Source organism: Heptranchias perlo, chromosome 16, assembly GCF_035084215.1.
Source record: "Heptranchias perlo isolate sHepPer1 chromosome 16, sHepPer1.hap1, whole genome shotgun sequence".
Classification (NCBI taxonomy): Eukaryota; Metazoa; Chordata; class Chondrichthyes; order Hexanchiformes; family Hexanchidae; genus Heptranchias; species Heptranchias perlo.
Window position 1 is genome coordinate 17,319,798 of NC_090340.1, and position 19,322 is coordinate 17,339,119.

A 19,322-nucleotide genomic window follows, 5' to 3' on the forward strand; every position below is an offset into this window, starting at 1 on the left:
CCCATATCTATCTGCCTGAGCCTCAATCCTTGCCCATCTCCACTGGCACAAGTAGAGGAAGTTTGGAAGGAGATGTTTGCTGCTTGGTGAGGTTTGCTATGCGGAGAAAGTGTTGGATGTAAATAACTAGTTGGTGTTACGTTCAACACGTGCCCCTAATCAACAGTTGTATGTCAGTACTCAAATATATTTACAGAATCAGACATGTCGATCAGTCATAAATAATAATTGACTTTGGGCAGATCGACATTCAATCATAAAAGATTCACTCTATTGAATTCATGGGTGTGTGTATGCATATGTCAATAACTGTATATTTAATTCCTTTTTTGTAGCTCTATATTAAATGCCCTCTGTGGGTTCAGCGCTCTATATTGAATTGCCTCTATGGGTGTAGCTCACTATTGAATTATCTCTGCATTTAGCTCCCTCTATATTGAATTGTGCCTCTGTGCGTGTAGCCCTCTATATTGAATTGTGCCTCTGTGCCTGTAGCGCTGTCCATTGAATTCCCTGTTTGGGTAGCGCTCTATATCGAACACACTATGTGGGTGTAGCTCGATATATTGAATTGCCTCTACGTGTAGCTCTCTATATATTGAATTGTGCCTCTGTGCGTGTAGCTCCATATATTGAATTGTAGCTCTCTATATTGAATTGCCTGTACATGCGTCATACGCACCCCCACCTACATTCACATTCAGTGCAGCCTCCTGCACCATTTACTTATCCCCTGATGACCCAATCTTCTGGGGGAGGCAAGAAAATAAGAACCTATGGTCAATTCAGAAAATACTCTAGGAGATTCCTGTTTTATCTCCGAAGGCAACGAAGCAGGCTGCAGGAGACCATGGTAGCCCATTATTCCGCATAATCCCAGCTAACTAGCAGTTTATGCTCTAACTGGAAACATAATCCTCTCAGGAGCTTGTTGAGTTTTCGTTCAGAGGACTGCATTGAATCCATTTCTACCCATTCCTTGGGGTGATGTCTATATGCGAACAGATAGACATCCGAACATCTAACTCTACCTAACTATTTTAAATACGTGCTCTCTAGTTCTGCAATCACTGTCCATCTCAACCTATTCAACCAGACTGTATGCAATCCAATCCCTTCATTTCTTCAAATTCTGTGATTCTCCAAAGTAAATAGCGTTAACACTAGGGACCCTCTTCTAATAACTGAGTCCTAAGGCTGGGTATCATTCAGGTTGCCCTCCTCTGCACCTTCCCTAGATCCCCTCTATACATTGCCATGTCTGGGGACCAAAACGGGACAATACTCTCAAATGTAAATGTATGAAAGCCTTATGTAACCTAAGTAAATGCTCTGTTATGTACTCTATGTTCCTATCAATGCAACTTAAACCTCTTCTCCTATAGCCACATCACACTACCTTAATGAATTGTCAGCAATGACCTCTTTCCTCTCTTGATCTGCTACTTTACACCATGCATGGATACTAGTTAAATATGTCTGCAGTTTCCCAATCCCAAATGCAACACTGAACATGTCAGCACTGAAGGACAGTGACACATTTGAGTCCATTCACCTGACTTAACTGAAGTGACCAGAAATCTATTGATTTAGTCCAAATTACTTACCATGTGCACGTTTTCTGTAATTGGTGAGTTTATAAATGGTTCTGTTGATACCTCCAACGAAATCATTATTGAATTCATAACAGCAGTGGTCCGAACACGAGCTTTCTGGAGCTCTACTCCTGGTCATAAAAGTGAGAGCAGAAAGGAAGAGAGCAAAGTAGGGAAAAGGAAATTCCCTGTTTGTGTTTAGCTCTATATTAAATTCACTGTGTGCAGCTCTATTAAATTCCCTGTGTAGCTCTGTGTGAGAGAGAAGTTCCGTGTGTGTGTGTGAGAGAGAAGTTCCGTGTGTGTGTGTGAGAGAGAAGTTCCTTGTGTGTGTGTGAGAGAGAAGTTCCTTGTGTGTGTGTGAGAGAGAAGTTCCTTGTGTCTGTGTGTGAGAGAAGTTCCTAGTGTCTGTGTGTGAGAGAAGTTCCTAGTGTGTGTGTGTGAGAGAAGTTCCTAGTGTGTGTGTGTGTGTGAGAGAAGTTCCGTGTGTGTGTGTGTGAGAGAAGTTCCGTGTGTGTGTGTGTGAGAGAAGTTCCGTGTGTGTGTGTGTGAGAGAAGTTCCGTGTGTGTGTGTGTGAGAGAAGTTCCGTGTGTGTGTGTGTGAGAGAAGTTCCGTGTGTGTGTGTGTGAGAGAAGTTCCGTGTGTGTGTGTGAGAGAGAAGTTCCTAGTGTGTGTGTGTGAGAGAAGTTCCTTGTGTGTGTGTGAGAGAAGTTCCTAGTGTGTGTGTGTGAGAAGTTCCTAGTGTGTGTGTGTGAGAGAAGTTCCTAGTGTGTGTGTGTGAGAGAAGTTCCTAGTGTGTGTGTGTGAGAGAAGTTCCTAGTGTGTGTGTGTGAGAGAAGTTCCTAGTGTGTGTGTGTGAGAGAAGTTCCTAGTGTGTGTGTGTGAGAGAAGTTCCTTGTGTGTGTGTGAGAGAAGTTCCGTGTGTGTGTGTGAGAGAAGTTCCGTGTGTGTGTGTGTGAGAGAAGTTCCGTGTGTGTGTGTGAGAGAAGTTCCTAGTGTGTGTGTGTGAGAGACGTTCCTAGTGTGTGAGAGACGTTCCTAGTGTGTGAGAGAAGTTCCTAGTGTGTGAGAAGTTCCTAGTGTGTGAGAAGTTCCTAGTGTGTGAGAAGTTCCTAGTGTGTGAGAAGTTCCTAGTGTGTGAGAAGTTCCTAGTGTGTGAGAAGTTCCTAGTGTGTGAGAAGTTCCTAGTGTGTGAGAAGTTCCTAGTGTGTGAGAAGTTCCTAGTGTGTGAGAGAAGTTCCGCGTGTGTGTGAGAGAGAGAAGTTCCTCGTGTGTGTGAGAGAGAGAAGTTCCTCGTGTGTGTGAGAGAGAGAAGTTCCTCGTGTGTGTGAGAGAGAGAAGTTCCTCGTGTGTGTGTGTGAGGAGAGTCCCCCGTGTGTGTGTGTGTGAGGAGAGTCCCCCGTGTGTGTGTGTGTGAGGAGAGTCCCCCGTGTGTGTGTGTGTGAGGAGAGTCCCCCGTGTGTGTGTGTGTGAGGAGAGTCCCCCGTGTGTGTGTGTGAGGAGAGTCCCCCGTGTGTGTGTGTGTGTGAGGAGAGTCCCCCGTGTGTGTGTGTGTGTGAGGAGAGTCCCCCGTGTGTGTGTGTGAGGAGAGTCCCCCGTGTGTGTGTGTGAGGAGAGTCCCCCGTGTGTGTGTGTGAGGAGAGTCCCCCGTGTGTGTGTGTGAGGAGAGTCCCCCGTGTGTGTGTGTGAGGAGAGTCCCCCGTGTGTGTGTGTGAGGAGAGTCCCCCGTGTGTGTGTGTGAGGAGAGTCCCCCGTGTGTGTGTGTGAGGAGAGTCCCCCGTGTGTGTGTGTGTGAGGAGAGTCCCCCGTGTGTGTGTGTGTGAGGAGAGTCCCCCGTGTGTGTGTGTGTGAGGAGAGTCCCCCGTGTGTGTGTGTGTGAGGAGAGTCCCCCGTGTGTGTGTGTGTGAGGAGAGTCCCCCGTGTGTGTGTGTGAGGAGAGTCCCCCGTGTGTGTGTGTGAGGAGAGTCCCCCCCCGTGTGTGTGTGTGAGGAGAGTCCCCCGTGTGTGTGTGTGTGAGGAGAGTCCCCCGTGTGTGTGTGTGTGTGAGGAGAGTCCCCCCCGTGTGTGTGTGTGAGGAGAGTCCCCCCCCGTGTGTGTGTGTGAGGAGAGTCCCCCGTGTGTGTGTGTGTGAGGAGAGTCCCCCGTGTGTGTGTGTGTGAGGAGAGTCCCCCGTGTGTGTGTGTGTGAGGAGAGTCCCCCGTGTGTGTGTGTGTGAGGAGAGTCCCCCGTGTGTGTGTGTGTGAGGAGAGTCCCCCGTGTGTGTGTGTGTGAGGAGAGTCCCCCGTGTGTGTGTGTGAGGAGAGTCCCCCGTGTGTGTGTGTGAGGAGAGTCCCCCGTGTGTGTGTGTGTGTGAGGAGAGTCCCCCGTGTGTGTGTGTGTGAGGAGAGTCCCCCCCCGTGTGTGTGTGTGAGGAGAGTCCCCCGTGTGTGTGTGTGTGAGGAGAGTCCCCCGTGTGTGTGTGTGTGAGGAGAGTCCCCCGTGTGTGTGTGTGTGAGGAGAGTCCCCCGTGTGTGTGTGTGTGAGGAGAGTCCCCCGTGTGTGTGTGTGAGGAGAGTCCCCCGTGTGTGTGTGTGTGTGAGGAGAGTCCCCCGTGTGTGTGTGTGTGTGAGGAGAGTCCCCCGTGTGTGTGTGTGAGGAGAGTCCCCCGTGTGTGTGTGTGAGGAGAGTCCCCCGTGTGTGTGTGTGAGGAGAGTCCCCCGTGTGTGTGTGTGAGGAGAGTCCCCCGTGTGTGTGTGTGAGGAGAGTCCCCCGTGTGTGTGTGTGAGGAGAGTCCCCCGTGTGTGTGTGTGAGGAGAGTCCCCCGTGTGTGTGTGTGAGGAGAGTCCCCCGTGTGTGTGTGTGTGAGGAGAGTCCCCCGTGTGTGTGTGTGTGAGGAGAGTCCCCCGTGTGTGTGTGTGTGAGGAGAGTCCCCCGTGTGTGTGTGTGTGAGGAGAGTCCCCCGTGTGTGTGTGTGTGAGGAGAGTCCCCCGTGTGTGTGTGTGAGGAGAGTCCCCCGTGTGTGTGTGTGAGGAGAGTCCCCCCCCGTGTGTGTGTGTGAGGAGAGTCCCCCGTGTGTGTGTGTGTGAGGAGAGTCCCCCGTGTGTGTGTGTGTGAGGAGAGTCCCCCCCGTGTGTGTGTGTGAGGAGAGTCCCCCCCCGTGTGTGTGTGTGAGGAGAGTCCCCCGTGTGTGTGTGTGTGAGGAGAGTCCCCCGTGTGTGTGTGTGTGAGGAGAGTCCCCCGTGTGTGTGTGTGTGAGGAGAGTCCCCCGTGTGTGTGTGTGTGAGGAGAGTCCCCCGTGTGTGTGTGTGTGAGGAGAGTCCCCCGTGTGTGTGTGTGAGGAGAGTCCCCCGTGTGTGTGTGTGAGGAGAGTCCCCCGTGTGTGTGTGTGTGTGAGGAGAGTCCCCCGTGTGTGTGTGTGTGAGGAGAGTCCCCCCCCGTGTGTGTGTGTGAGGAGAGTCCCCCGTGTGTGTGTGTGTGAGGAGAGTCCCCCGTGTGTGTGTGTGTGAGGAGAGTCCCCCGTGTGTGTGTGTGTGAGGAGAGTCCCCCGTGTGTGTGTGTGTGAGGAGAGTCCCCCGTGTGTGTGTGTGTGAGGAGAGTCCCCCGTGTGTGTGTGTGTGAGGAGAGTCCCCCGTGTGTGTGTGTGTGAGGAGAGTCCCCCGTGTGTGTGTGTGTGAGGAGAGTCCCCCGTGTGTGTGTGTGTGAGGAGAGTCCCCCGTGTGTGTGTGTGTGAGGAGAGTCCCCCGTGTGTGTGTGTGTGAGGAGAGTCCCCCGTGTGTGTGTGTGTGAGGAGAGTCCCCCGTGTGTGTGTGTGTGAGGAGAGTCCCCCGTGTGTGTGTGTGTGTGAGGAGAGTCCCCCGTGTGTGTGTGTGAGGAGAGTCCCCCGTGTGTGTGTGTGTGTGAGGAGAGTCCCCCGTGTGTGTGTGTGAGGAGAGTCCCCCGTGTGTGTGTGTGTGTGGAGAGTCCCCCCCCGTGTGTGTGTGTGTGAGGAGAGTCCCCCGTGTGTGTGTGTGTGAGGAGAGTCCCCCCCCGTGTGTGTGTGTGAGGAGAGTCCCCCCCCGTGTGTGTGTGTGAGGAGAGTCCCCCGTGTGTGTGTGTGAGTGAGGAGAGTCCCCCGTGTGTGTGTGTGTGAGGAGAGTCCCCCGTGTGTGTGTGTGTGAGGAGAGTCCCCCGTGTGTGTGTGTGTGAGGAGAGTCCCCCGTGTGTGTGTGTGAGTGAGGAGAGTCCCCCGTGTGTGTGTGTGTGAGGAGAGTCCCCCGTGTGTGTGTGTGTGAGGAGAGTCCCCCGTGTGTGTGTGTGTGAGTGAGGAGAGTCCCCCGTGTGTGTGTGTGTGTGTGTGAGGAGAGTCCCCCCCCGTGTGTGTGTGTGAGGAGAGTCCCCCGTGTGTGTGTGTGAGTGAGGAGAGTCCCCCGTGTGTGTGTGTGTGAGGAGAGTCCCCCGTGTGTGTGTGTGTGAGGAGAGTCCCCCGTGTGTGTGTGTGAGGAGAGTCCCCCGTGTGTGTGTGTGAGTGAGGAGAGTCCCCCGTGTGTGTGTGTGTGAGGAGAGTCCCCCGTGTGTGTGTGTGTGTGAGGAGAGTCCCCCGTGTGTGTGTGTGTGAGGAGAGTCCCCCGTGTGTGTGTGTGTGAGGAGAGTCCCCCGTGTGTGTGTGTGTGAGGAGAGTCCCCCGTGTGTGTGTGTGTGTGAGGAGAGTCCCCCGTGTGTGTGTGTGTGAGGAGAGTCCCCCCCCGTGTGTGTGTGTGTGTGTGTGTGAGGAGAGTCCCCCCCCCCCCTGTGTGTGTGTGTGTGAGGAGAGTCCCCCGTGTGTGTGTGTGTGTGAGGAGAGTCCCCCCCCGTGTGTGTGTGTGTGAGGAGAGTCCCCCCCCCCGCCGTGTGTGTGTGTGTGTGTGTGTGTGTGAGGAGAGTCCCCCCCCGTGTGTGTGTGTGAGGAGAGTCCCCCCCCCGTGTGTGTGTGTGAGGAGAGTCCCCCCCCCGTGTGTGTGTGTGAGGAGAGTCCCCCCCCGTGTGTGTGTGTGTGTGTGAGGAGAGTCCCCCCCCGTGTGTGTGTGTGAGGAGAGTCCCCCCCCGTGTGTGTGTGTGAGGAGAGTCCCCCCCCGTGTGTGTGTGTGTGAGGAGAGTCCCCCCCCGTGTGTGTGTGTGAGGAGAGTCCCCCCCCGTGTGTGTGTGTGAGGAGAGTCCCCCCCCGTGTGTGTGTGTGTGAGGAGAGTCCCCCCCCGTGTGTGTGTGTGAGGGAGGAGAGTCCCCCCCCGTGTGTGTGTGTGAGGGAGGAGAGTCCCCCCCGTGTGTGTGTGTGAGGGAGGAGAGTCCCCCCCGTGTGTGTGTGTGAGGGAGGAGAGTCCCCCCCGTGTGTGTGTGAGCGAGAGAAGTCCCCCATCCATTGAAGGAACAATTGAGAATCATTTAAACGACGAGTGGGGTGGACAACAGGATTTCTGCCTAAACTAAGCATGGAGTGGAAGATAGCAGGGTGTGTTCACTGATGATCCTCTGCATCTGTGCTGCATAATTGAATTTCTTTGTATGTTGCTGTATTTGGAATTCCCTGTTTATGAAGATATATCTTGAATTCCATGGGTCGTTATGAATCCTGTGTACATGTTGCCATATTTTGAATACTCTTTCAATGTAGCTGCATGTTGGGGTCCCTCTATTTGTGTCTTTTTTTATTCGTTCATGGGATGTGGGCGTCGCTGGCGAGGCCGGCATTTATTGCCCATCCCTTATTGCCCTTGAGAAGGTGGTGGTGAGCCGCCGCCTTGAACCGCTGCAGTCCGTGTGGTGAAGGTTCTCCCACAGTGCTGTTCGGAAGGGAGTTCCAGGATTTTGACCCAGCGACGATGAAGGAACGGCGATATATTTCCAAGTCGGGATGGTGTGTGACTTGGAGGGGAACGTGCAGGTGGTGGTGTTCCCATGTGCCTGCTGCTCTTGTCCTTCTAGGTGGTAGAGGTCGCGGGTTTGGGAGATGCAGTCGAAGAAGCCTTGGCGAGTTGCTGGAGTGCGTCCTATGGATGGTACACACTGCAGCCATGGTGCGCCGGTGGTGAAGGGAGTGAATTTTTTGGTGGTGGTGCATGGGGTGCCAATCAAGCGGGCTGCTTTGTCCTGGATGGTGTCAAGCTTCTGGAATGTTGTTGGAGCTGCACTCATCCAGGCTTGTGCCTTGTAGATGGTGGCAAAGCTTTGGGGAGTCAGAAGGTGACTCACTTTCCGCAGAATACCCAGCCTCTGACCTGTTCTTGTAGCCACAGTATTTATGTGGCTATACCAGTTATGTTTCTGGTCAATGGTGACCCCCAGGATGTTGATGGTGGGGGATTCGGCGATGGTAATGCCGTTGAATGTCAAGGGGAGGTGGTTCGACACTCTCTCTTGTTGGAGATGGTCATTGCCTGGCACTTGTCTGGCGCGAATGTTACTAGCCACTTATGAGCCCAAGCCTGGATGTTGTCTAGTTCTTGCTGAATGCGGGCATGGACTGCTTCATTATCTGAGGGGTTGCGAATGGAACTGAACACTGTGCAATCATCAGCGAATGTCCCCACTTCTGACCTTACGATGGAGGGAAGGTCATTGATGAAGCAGCTGAAGATGCTGCCCTGAGGAACTACTGCAGCAGTGTCCTGGGGCTGAGATGATTGGCCTCCAACAACCACTACCATCTTCCTTTGTGCTAGGTATGACTCCAGCCACTGGAGAGTTTTCCCCCTGATTCCCATTGACTTCAGTTTTACTGGGGCTCCTTGGTGCCACACTCGGTCAAATGCTGCCTTGATGTCAAGGGCAGTCACTCTCACCTCACTTCTGGAATTCAGCTCTTTTGTCCATGTTTGGACCAAGGCTGTAATGAGGTCTGGAGCCGAGTGGTCCTGGCGGAACCCAAACTGAGCATCGGTGAGCAGGTTATTGGTGAGTAAGTGCCGCTTTGTAGCACTGTCGACGACACCTTCCATCACTTTGCTGATGATTGAGAGTAGACTGATGGGGTGATAATTGGCCGGATAGGATTTTTCTTTTTTGTGGACAGGACATACCTGGGCAATTTTCCACATTGTCGGGTAGATGCCAGTGTTGTAGCTGTACTGGAACAGCTTGGCTGGAGGCGCAGCTAGTTCTGGAGCACAAGTCTTTAGCACTACAGCCGGGATGTTGTCGGGGCCCATAGCCTTTGCTGTATCCAGTGCACTCAGCAGTTTCTTGATATCACGTGGAGTGAATCGAATTGGCTGAAGACTGGCTTCTGTGATGGTGGGGATATCGGGAGGAGGCCGAGATGGATCATCGACTCGGCACTTCTGGCTGAAGATGGTTGCAAATGCTTCAGCCTTGTCTTTTGCACTCACGTGTCACTATATATTGGGCTGTGTATATGTAGCTGCACATTGGATTCCTTTGTGAGTATGGTATTGAATTTTCTCTGTTGCTACTACAGGAGCTGAGATGTCTGATGGCCAAGCACGGTCCAAGTGCTTCCCAAGGCCCCTCCAGTTCCAATAATTGCCTGACTGGTCACCCCAGTTCCAGTCAAAGTCAGTGCAAGTACCAATTTGAGAAAGGCATCATGGTTTCACAGAGTGGGAACTGTCGAGTAATGGCGTACTGTGCTTCGATGAGCTGTCTCGTTGTGTCCCAACCTTCTCCTCAAACAACGCTCCTACCTGGTAAGCTTCAAAGGGGTTTCTGCAAGACGACTGAAGTGTCGACCATTATGTACATTACAGTTCCCAAAAATATCTCTCTACCCTTTAGCTACCATTGTCCAATTGCATTCCATGTGCTTTTTAAAAACCTCACTCTAATTTTTACTCATTTGTTTCCCTTATTCGAGGCTTCTGTTTTGTACACCACTCCTGTCTCCCTGTTTTGACCTCTTCCCTGCTGCTATCTCCTCTCCTGGTCCTCCCCTCAGCGTTGAGATTCTGTACTGCTTTGACAATCATGCTGTATGATGAGATGTGTTGGTGTGTAAGGGGGTGAGGTATCAGGACATTGGAAAACCATATACATGAAGATGGTAAATAGATCTTTCCACCCAGCTTGTAATTGTCCTGTACACAGAAGGTGTATGCTTTCCAGGCACAATGTCAGAATTTATTCAGAGCATTTCTTGGCACTTTGAGCCCTTTGTGCACACATTTTGACTCCAGAAATTAACCTATTTAGACACACCAACTTTGTGTTTTGGGGAAATCTGCCCTCTTGCAACTTGAGGTAACTTCAGACTGTTCCGCTTTTGCCACCCTGGCTCACCTTGTCTGTCTGGTGCACAGGATGTGGCGTGAAGAAGATCAGTGGGGTGAATTTCCGCAGCACCCAGTATGTCCCGATCCATTCCAAACAGATTCGAGGTCTGGCATTCAGTGACCGCCCCGACAGTATCCTCCTGTCTGCATCGCTGGACAATACCATCAAATTAACCAGGTAAATGGGTGTCGAATTACAGTTCTATTGTGGCACGGGAGGAGAAGGGATCGAATAATTGACTTAACAGGTTTCACCATGATGCAATCCAGACAAGTGAATAAGATTCTGTCTTGGGCAGTGCCTGTTAAGTCCTGTTGCTAGAGGAACACGTGCACTTCTCTCGTATTCAGATACACTGACTGGGGGTTCTCATTTTTCTACATCTCCTGGCTGCCTTGGGGGGGATAAAATGGGACCCTCTGCACACTTGTGATAGACTAAATCAATTGGGTTGGACTTGCTGTTTTCATCAACCAAAACAAATTGCCTTTCATCTTCCAGGACCCTGCACTATTCCTCCTTCACACTCTACCACATCCATTAGCACAGATGAGTGTGCAGATGGCCTGCTTCCTGGATGTTTTTTTTCCCTCACCAATATTTCTTCTCTTGAAGGTGTTGACTCCTTGTTCCAAAGGGAGCGATCACTCCCCAGCACCTCGCCTACGTGGCTACTATATATGTGTAAGCCTAAGACCGAGTTAGCAGGCTATTTGACTGCCAGCGCATCACAACCAAGCCTAGTCCTCACCCAATGTCCATACATTCACTTCTGTAGGGAGTCACTGGTTGACCTTTTCACCCCCTGCTCAGTATGGCAGTTAAGTGGCTATGGTGCTGGACTTGCATTCCAGAGGTTACCAGTTCAAATCACACCATGGCAAGGTGTGAAATTGAATTGAATAAATCTGGTAATGTGTGGGCACCGGAAAAATGACCGCAAAAGCTGCCAGATTGTTGTAAAAATTCAATTGGTTGCCTATCAGTAAGGGGAGCCTGCCTACCCGCTCTGGCCCACACGTGACTCCAGTCCCATTCTCCACGATTGATTCTTAATGCCCTCTAATCTGACCTCGCAAGAAAGTTGTAAAAAAAAACAATCGCTGGAAGGCCCACCACCATCAACTCAAACAGGGACTGTGTCGTCAGCATCTCGCACATCCCAAGAAGAAATAGCAGTTCGGGGCTGCTGAGGCCAATTGTAGCGCCTTGATTCTGCCCTAGTTTGAGTGGTCCTGCTACTCAGAGGGCAGTCATCTAGAATCACCGACCGTGTCTCATCCACTGAATTGAATTGTTTCCTTTCGTGTGGCGATGTGCCAGACCTCTGGCCATTTTCCATTCCATCACCCTGTGTTTAGTCTATCCTGCCTGCAATGACCCTGTTAATTGCTGTCCCTGTAGCCTGATTGCCAACACGGTGGTGCAGACGTACAACACTGGTCGCCCCGTCTGGAGCTGCTGCTGGTGTTCAGATGACACAAACTACATCTACGCTGGATTGATAAATGGTTCCATCCTGATCTACGACATGAGGGACACCACCACACACGTTCAGGAGCTGCTGCCACAGGGTTCCAGGTGTGTTACTTGGCTTTTTAAAATGTGCCTGAAGCCTGTGTTTTTTTTTAAGGATCTAAATGGTGCATTCCAGAGGGAGTGATTGATGGAACCAGGGATTTAGAGGTGGGAGAGAGGTTAGGGTGCCTGTTCCTTCAAGTAACTTTTCAGGCAAACGTCACATGACTGACCCACATTGTATCCTTTGCCCCTCGCATCCAGCATCTGTTCTGTTCTATCTCAGGATCTGCCTGTTATTCCTCCTTGGAGAATTTTCTGATCTATGTATAACAACTGGCTGCTTCAATAGAATCGTAGAATATTTACGGTACAGAAGTAGGCCATTCGGCCCATCGTGTCCACGCTGGCTGAAAATGAGCCACCCAGCCTAATCCCACTTTCCAGCACTTGGTCCGTAGCCTTATAGGTCACAATACTTCAGGTGCACATCCAGGAACTTGGGTATGATTCTCTCGCTCGCTCTCTTCCTTCTTCCTCACTCCCTCCCTCTCCTAATGCAATGTTGGATGTAAACCGACTTTTTTTTCTCTCGATTGCAGATTTTAACCTTCTTCCCCCCCACTTCATCGTTTAGGTGCCCTGTGACCTCACTGACCTACCTCCCACGTATGGCGTCTGCAGCGTTTCCATGTGGTGGTCTGGTGGCCGGCACTCTAGAGGGGGGCTGCTTCTGGGAGCAGAAATCCACAAACACGTACAAGGCGCACCTGCTGCCTCTGGAGGTTGGGAGCTGCACGGATATACAGATCGAACCCACAATGCGACACTGCCTCGTTACTTATAGGCCAGGTTCGTGGAGCAGTGTTTGAGAAGAGTTGGGTTGGGGCGGGGGGTGTGTGTGTCTGTCTAATGGACCAGTGTGGGCACTGAACCTGTAGGGCAATCTGACTTTGGCAAATGTGAGTGGCTACAAAACGATGACCGCAGTTTGAAAGGATATATGAAAACTTTCACCACCACCTCTGATCCTCTTGGTAAAGGTTGTGTGCAACCAAACTGTACAAACCAGAAAGCCTTGGGCTCAATTCCTGATCTGTACTTTTAGTGTATTTTATCCAGGATGGCACTAGGCTGCCACGATCAGCTTCAGTGCCCTTGGGTGAGGAAGGGCAGATCCAGCCAGGGTTACGAACTCCTGATGGCTATCCAGTCACTTTTGTGGGTGAAGACCAGATCAGGCTCCAGCTGTGAAGGCCCCCTTGGTCACATGGCCTGCCAACACTTTCATGAGCTTTGGCCACTTTCCTGGCCTTGGAGGGCTGCTGGTGCCTCTGAAACTAGATCTCGGGCAAACGGCTACACCTGAGGGAGAAGAAGGGAGACATTTTATTTTTAAACCAATCTAGAGAAATCTGTTCAAAATTGAAAACTGCCACCAATTTTGAATGCAGTAATGCTGGTTGTTTGTTTTTTGAAGGTAAAACCCACAATTCTTTACGGTGTGTGATGATGGAGCTGTCAAGCAGTCCCTCACTGGAGTCGCTAGAGAATCTCGTCTGCACGTGTTACCCGGTGCAGACGTTCAATGCAGGCCCCACGTGTAAACTGCTAACCAAAAATGCCATTTTCACAAGTCCAGAGAAGGACGGCAGTGTCCTGGTGTGTGCCGGGGACGAGGCGACAAACAGCGCTATGGTAAGTGGTGGTGATCCTCTCTAATCTGCAACCTTGTCATTGGCTGCATTTTAGAAAGCAACATTCATCCTGTGTCTTCCTTGATGTGTGCTCAGGATTGCAGTATGACTGGCTAGGTTAATGGGTACAAATGCTCTCTTGTGTTCAGCACAAAAAACTGGTAAAATGGTGTTTGAAGTAAAATTACCCCTGGGAGCAAAACTGAAGAAAGGAGAATACACCAAAGTGCAGTGTTAATGGTTAGTTTTCTCGACATGCAGTATCCCAGAGGGAGAGGGCAGGTACCTATTAGATTCTGTAACCAAATCCGTGGGATGCACAAGGGATACAGCACAGAAGGAGGCCATTCGGCCCATCATATCTGTGCCGACTCTTTGGTGGAGCTATCCAATTAGCCCCATAGCCCTGTAATTTTTTTCCCTTGAAGTAATTATTCAATTCCCTTTTGAAAGTTACTATTGAATCTGCTTCCACCATGCTTCAGGCAGTGTATTTCAGATCATGACCCGCTGCATTTAAAAAAAATGTCCTCATGTCGCCTCTGGTTCTTTTGCCGACCATCTTCAATCTGTGTCCTCTGGTTACTGACCTTTCTGCCACCCTTATTTGTTCTACCAAAACCATTTATGATGATAAACACCTCCATCAAATTTTTCCTTAACCTTCTCTGTTTTAAGCAGAACAACCCCAGCTTCTCCAGTCTCTCCACATAACTCATGAAGTCCCTCATCCCTGGCACCATTCTAGTAAATTTCCTCTGCAGCCTCTCTAAGGCCTTGACCTCCTTCCTAAAGTATGGTGCCCAGAATTGAACACAATAGTCCAGCTGGGACCGAACCGGTGTTTATAAAGGTTCAGCGTAACTTCCTTGCTTTTCTACTCCATGCCCCTGTTTATGAAGCCCAGGATCCCATATGCTTTTTTAACAGCCTTCCCAACTTGTCCTGCCACCTTCACAGATTTATGTACGTACACCCCCGGTCTCTTTGTTCCTGCACCCCCTTTAAAATTGTACCATTTAGTTTTTTTTATTTTATTCGTTCATGGGATGTGGGCGTCGCTGGCGAGGCCGGCATTTATTGCCCATCCCTAATTGCCCTTGAGAAGGTGGTGGTGAGCTGCCTTCTTGAACCGCTGCAGTCCATGTGATGACTGTTCTCCCACAGTGCTGTTAGGAAGGGAGTTCTAGGATTTTGACCCAGCGACGATGAAGGAACGGCGATATATTTCCAAGTCGGGATGGTGTGTGACTTGGAGGGGAACGTGCAGGTGGTGGTGTTCCCATGTGCGTGCTGCTCTTGTCCTTCTAGGTGGTAGAGGTCGCGGGTTTGGGAGGTGCTGTCGAAGAAGCCTTGGCGAGTTGCTGCAGTGCATCCTGTAGATGGTACACACTGCAGGCACTGTGCGCCGTTGGTGAAGGGAGTGAATGTTTAGGGTGGTGGATGGGGTGCCAATCAAGCGGGCTGCTTTGTCCTGGATGGTGTCGAGCTTCTTGAGTGTTGCTGGAGCTGCACTCATCCAGGCAAGTGGAGAGTATTCCATCACACTCTTGACCTGTGCCTTGTCGATGGTGGAAAGGCTTTGGGGAGTCAGGAGGTGAGCCACTCGCCGCAGAATACCCAGCCTCTGACCTGCTCTTGTAGCCACAGTATTTATATGGCTGGTCCAGTTAAGTTTCTGTCCAATGGTGACCCCCAGGATGTTGATAGTGGGGGATTTGGAGATGGTAATGCCGTTGAATGTCATGGGGAGGTGGTTAGACTCTCTCTTGGAGATGGTCATTGCCTGGCACTTATCTGGAGCGAATGTTACTTGCCACTTATCAGCCCAAGCCTGGATGTTGTCCAGGTCTTGCTGCATGTGGGCTCGGACTGCTTCGTTATTTGAGGGCTTGCGAATGGAACTGAACACTGTGCAATCATCAGCGAACATCCCCATTTCTGACCTTATGATGGAGGGAAGGTCATTGGTGAAGCAGCTGAAGATGGTTGGGCCTAGGACACTGCCCTGAGGAACTCTTGCAGCAATGTCCTGGGGCTGAGATGATTGGCCTCCAACAACCACTACCATCTTCCTTTGTGCTAGGTATGACTCCAGCCACCAGAGAGTTTTCCCCCTGATTCCCATTGACTTCAATTTTACTAGGGCTCATTGGTGCCACACTCGGTCAAATGCTGCCTTGATGTCAAGGGCAGTCACTCTCACCTCACCTCTGGAATTCAGCTCTTTTCTCCATGTTTGGGCCAAGGCTGTAATGAGGTCTGGAGCCGAGTGGTCCTGGCGGAACTCAAACTGAGCATCGGTGAGCAGGTTATTGGTGAGTAAGTGCCGCTTGATAGCACTGTCGACGACACCTTCCATCATTTTGCTGATGATTGAGAGTAGACTGATGGGGTGGTAATTGGCCGGATTGGATTTGTCCTGCTTTTTGTGGACAGGACATACCTGGGCAATTTTCCACATTGTCGGGTGGATGCCAGTGTTGTAGGTGTACTGGAACAGCTTGGCTAGAGGCGCAGCTCGTTCTGGAGCACAAGTCTTCAGCACTACAGCCGGGATGTTGTCTGGGCCCATAGCCTTTGCTGTATCCAGTGCACTCAACCGTTTCTTGATATCACGTGGAGTGAATCGAATTGGCTGAAGACTGGCTTCTGTGATGGTGGGGATATCGGGAGGAGGCAGAGATCGATCATCGACTAGGCACTTCTGGCTGAAGATGGTTGCAAATGCTTCAGATTTGTCTTTTGCACTCGTGCTGGACTCCGCCATCATTGAGGATGGGGATTGTACCAGAATGCATCACGTCGGTGGTGTGAAGTTACCTGAACTGATGTCAGCTTGTTTATAATATACTGGTGACAATTTTAGAGGTTTATGGTTTTGTGTTTGAGTGTGATGCTGAGTTCCGCCACATGGTGGTAGCAGGTATCCTCATATTTGTGATTGAAGTTTCTGTTGTACCCAATGAATGCTGTGGCTATTAAATGAGCACCGTAGCCATGGGGGGCACTGACTGGAGTGTCCAGGGTGTGTTGCCCTCATCCTCTAATTATATGTGGAGTTTCAGACTCGAGTTGAAACCAATTTAAAACACAAAGTAGTGAAAGCTGTTGTTTCGATCAGCTTGATTTTGGACTCAGTGGAGACATTGTGTCACAGAAAAATGCTTTCATTTTCTTTCCGCTCCGTTTGCCATGTCATGCAATTTAGCGAGGGAGTCTGGCTGGTTTGATCTCTTTTGGTATGGTCAGCTAAAGTTAATCTTTTATATGAAAAGCATCCTCTGACAGAAAAGCTGTGTGCATATGTGAGGAGGCTGTGCTGTTGCATTGAGGACCACTGTGTGCATGGTGGGAAGGATGGGGGTAGGGAACAAGAGCAGTGGTGGGTGGGCAGAAGGCTGCTTTGTGAACATGTGGGTGGGGGGATTGTGACTGGGCTCAGTATCGTGGTGTCCTGTATGAAGGTCGACAGCCTTTCTAAAATAAAAAATGCTGGAAGTAATCTGTCAGCCTCTGTAAAAGGAAAAGATGGGTTCATGTATGGACTGCACACCCTGATAACTCACCTTTCCTCTTTACAGCTGATGACGAACCTGCTGTGCGTTTTCAGCATTTATTGTTTTTATTTTAGTTCCTGGTATGTGTTTTTGTCACCTTTCTGTCTGTCTCTCTGCAATACGCCACAAATGTGGAAATGTTGAGGTTGGAGTGTTAGGGGAGTTATTGATTGATGACGCAACTAAATACAGACACGCTGGTCGTTTTATTTCTAGAATTCTACGGTCTGTCTGTTGAATTTCCATCTGGAGGTGCCCGGTGTTGTAACCCTTTTTGTTGTCTTGCTATGGCAGGTGTGGAATGCAGGGAGCGGCTCCCTGATCCAGAAGCTTCAAGCCGACCAGCCCGTACTGGACATCTGCCCCTTCGAAGTGAATCAATCCAGTTTCCTGGGAACCCTGACGGAAAAAATGGTCAAGATCTACAAGTGGGCCTGATGGGGCCTGTGTTTCAGCGCTTGCTGTCACAGGCTTGCTGGGATTGGAAATCCACGGCCTAAATGTGGTGCTGAGTCGTATGTGACTTGCTGCACTGCACCTGGGTAGGGAACGAAGCACCTTTTAAACAGGCCTGCCTGTCCCCACGTGATTTATGTGACTGACCTACCCGAGCTGTGTCCTGGTAATCCACCAACTTCCCCTTTTGTTGTAAATGACGGCCTCTTGTAATGATTAGTTGGCTCACGTTTCCAACGGGTTGCTGGTTTCTGATTGCACTGCTGACCAATGCTATTGCTGTTGTTTTTGACATTCCAGCAAAATTGTCTTTTGAAAAGAAGCCTAGTTCTGTTTTTTTTTCTGCTATTTTTCCTCTCTTGTAGATCCTCGTGTGGCATTCCCCAGTGTTCTTGGCCTTTCGTGCCTATCTGTTCCCCTGGAGTGGTCTGCAGGGACTCTCCTCCACCTAGAGTATATTTTTTTCCCCATTCCTCTGGGGGTTGGGTGGAGGGGAGCTTCTAATCACCCCTTTACTGACTCTTGTGATAGGCTAACAAATCGAGAGCTCAGAGTACAAGCAATAACTCAGTGGGACGATGTGTTAATACTCCTGTGGGCTGGCCCACCACACTGCCACTCGAAACCACTTTTTTTTTACAATCCCACCTGTGTCGATATGTGGCCTATGTTTGGTGCTGGAGTAGAGGAGTTTCCAGTCAGGGAACTGTAGCAAATCTGTAGAGGACTATTGAGGTAGCATGGTATACTGTGTAATGCCTTTAACCTCTTTTAATTTATAAGGGGAAAAAAATTGATGACTTGAGATTGGGTGATAGAGATTTGCAATGACAAATGCAGGTTATGTCTCGTTGTACAGGACCAGAATGTGACATTCAATAATTCGGTGGTTGAGGGGGGGGGGTCCATCACTCTGTGTACACACCCAGGAAGGTTACGAGATTCAAAGGCCAAAACCTGCTGGCCTAATTCAATGCAGAAAGCGTTGCCCATGGGGTCGCTGGTGAGGGCTGTAATAGCCCATGCCTGAAGCTGTACTGATTGTGTCCCTGAATGAGGTGTATATGTGCTGCTCGTGCAATTCAAATTTTCATAGTGTACATAAGCGTCATTTTATTATTGCATTGAAATAAAAAAATTAACAATGTGACCGTTTTTTTCTTCTACCCCCACACACCCTGGGCCAGCTGCTTATTAAGTGATAACTAATCATTAGCAACATCTCTATCAGAGCCTGTAATGTGAGAGAGGTCCATGTTGTGCCTGAGTTGTCAGCTGGGCATTCAACTGGCTATCATCACTTTCCACTTAGTGCCAGCTGAGCCTTAGCGTACTAGACTTGAAATTTTGCAATTGTCCATGGCAACCAAATGTGAGTCCACCTGTCGTATTTTTAATATTGGAAACTCGCTTGGTGTTTTTGTGTGAATTTTATGTTCATTAAGGTAAGCTCATCTGAGATGCATTTCATGGTTGATCAGCATGTGGATAGTATTGAGGCTCACATGTGAATAATGGCCACCTGGGCAAGGTGCCAAAGGTTGGAAACTTGGCAATGAATGAAGGGAATACTTGGTTATGGGTGAAGATCTATGGAGGCAGCACCAGGAACATTCTCACTGAGACTAGCCAAGTGGCCTCATTCCTGCTGATTCACTGGTAATGGGATTATATAGAATTTACAGCACAGAGGCCATTCAGCCCAACTGGTCTATGGTGTTTATGCTCTGCATGAGCCCCCTCCCACTCTATTTACTTCATCTAACCCTATCAACATATTCTATTCCTTTCTCCCTCATGTACATATCTAGCTGCCCCTTAGATGCATCTATGCTATTTGCTTCAAACACTCCATGTGGTAGTGAGTTCCACACACTCACCACTGAGTGAAGAAGTTTCTCCTGAATTCATTATCAGAATTATTAGTGACCATCTTACATTTATGACCTAGTTTTGGACTCCCCCACAAGTGAAAACATCTTCTCTACGTCTACCCTATCAACCCCCTTCAGAATTTTAAAGACCAATAGGTCACCCCTCAGCCTTTTTTGTAAAGAGCCCCGGCCTGTTGAGTCTTACCCGATAAGTATAACCTTTCAGTTCAGTTATCATCCTTGTAAATCTTTTTAACACCTTCTCCAATGCCTGTATATCCTTTTTGTGATATGGAAACCAGAACTCTGTACAGCACTCCCAAGTATCTAATGATTAATGCTGATGATGAAGCAGAGTCAACGGGGAATACAGGAGGGGCATCTGGAGAAAATTTTGTTTGGAC

General features: G+C 50.0%; 1 protein-coding gene across 1 annotated transcript in view; it reads left to right on the forward strand.

The window, feature by feature from the left end:
* rfwd3 (ring finger and WD repeat domain 3) overlaps window positions 1-18,191 on the forward strand; it is a 28,422-nt gene extending 10,231 nt beyond the window's left edge. Inside the window, exons 6-11 of the mRNA XM_067997710.1 lie at window positions 9,002-9,230; window positions 9,840-9,990; window positions 11,218-11,394; window positions 11,969-12,183; window positions 12,812-13,029; window positions 16,883-18,191. Coding sequence (XP_067853811.1) covers window positions 9,002-9,230; window positions 9,840-9,990; window positions 11,218-11,394; window positions 11,969-12,183; window positions 12,812-13,029; window positions 16,883-17,026 — 1,134 coding nt within the window. The 3' untranslated portion in view covers window positions 17,027-18,191. The remainder of the gene's footprint in view (window positions 1-9,001; window positions 9,231-9,839; window positions 9,991-11,217; window positions 11,395-11,968; window positions 12,184-12,811; window positions 13,030-16,882) is intronic.
* Window positions 18,192-19,322: the final 1,131 nt, after the last annotated feature.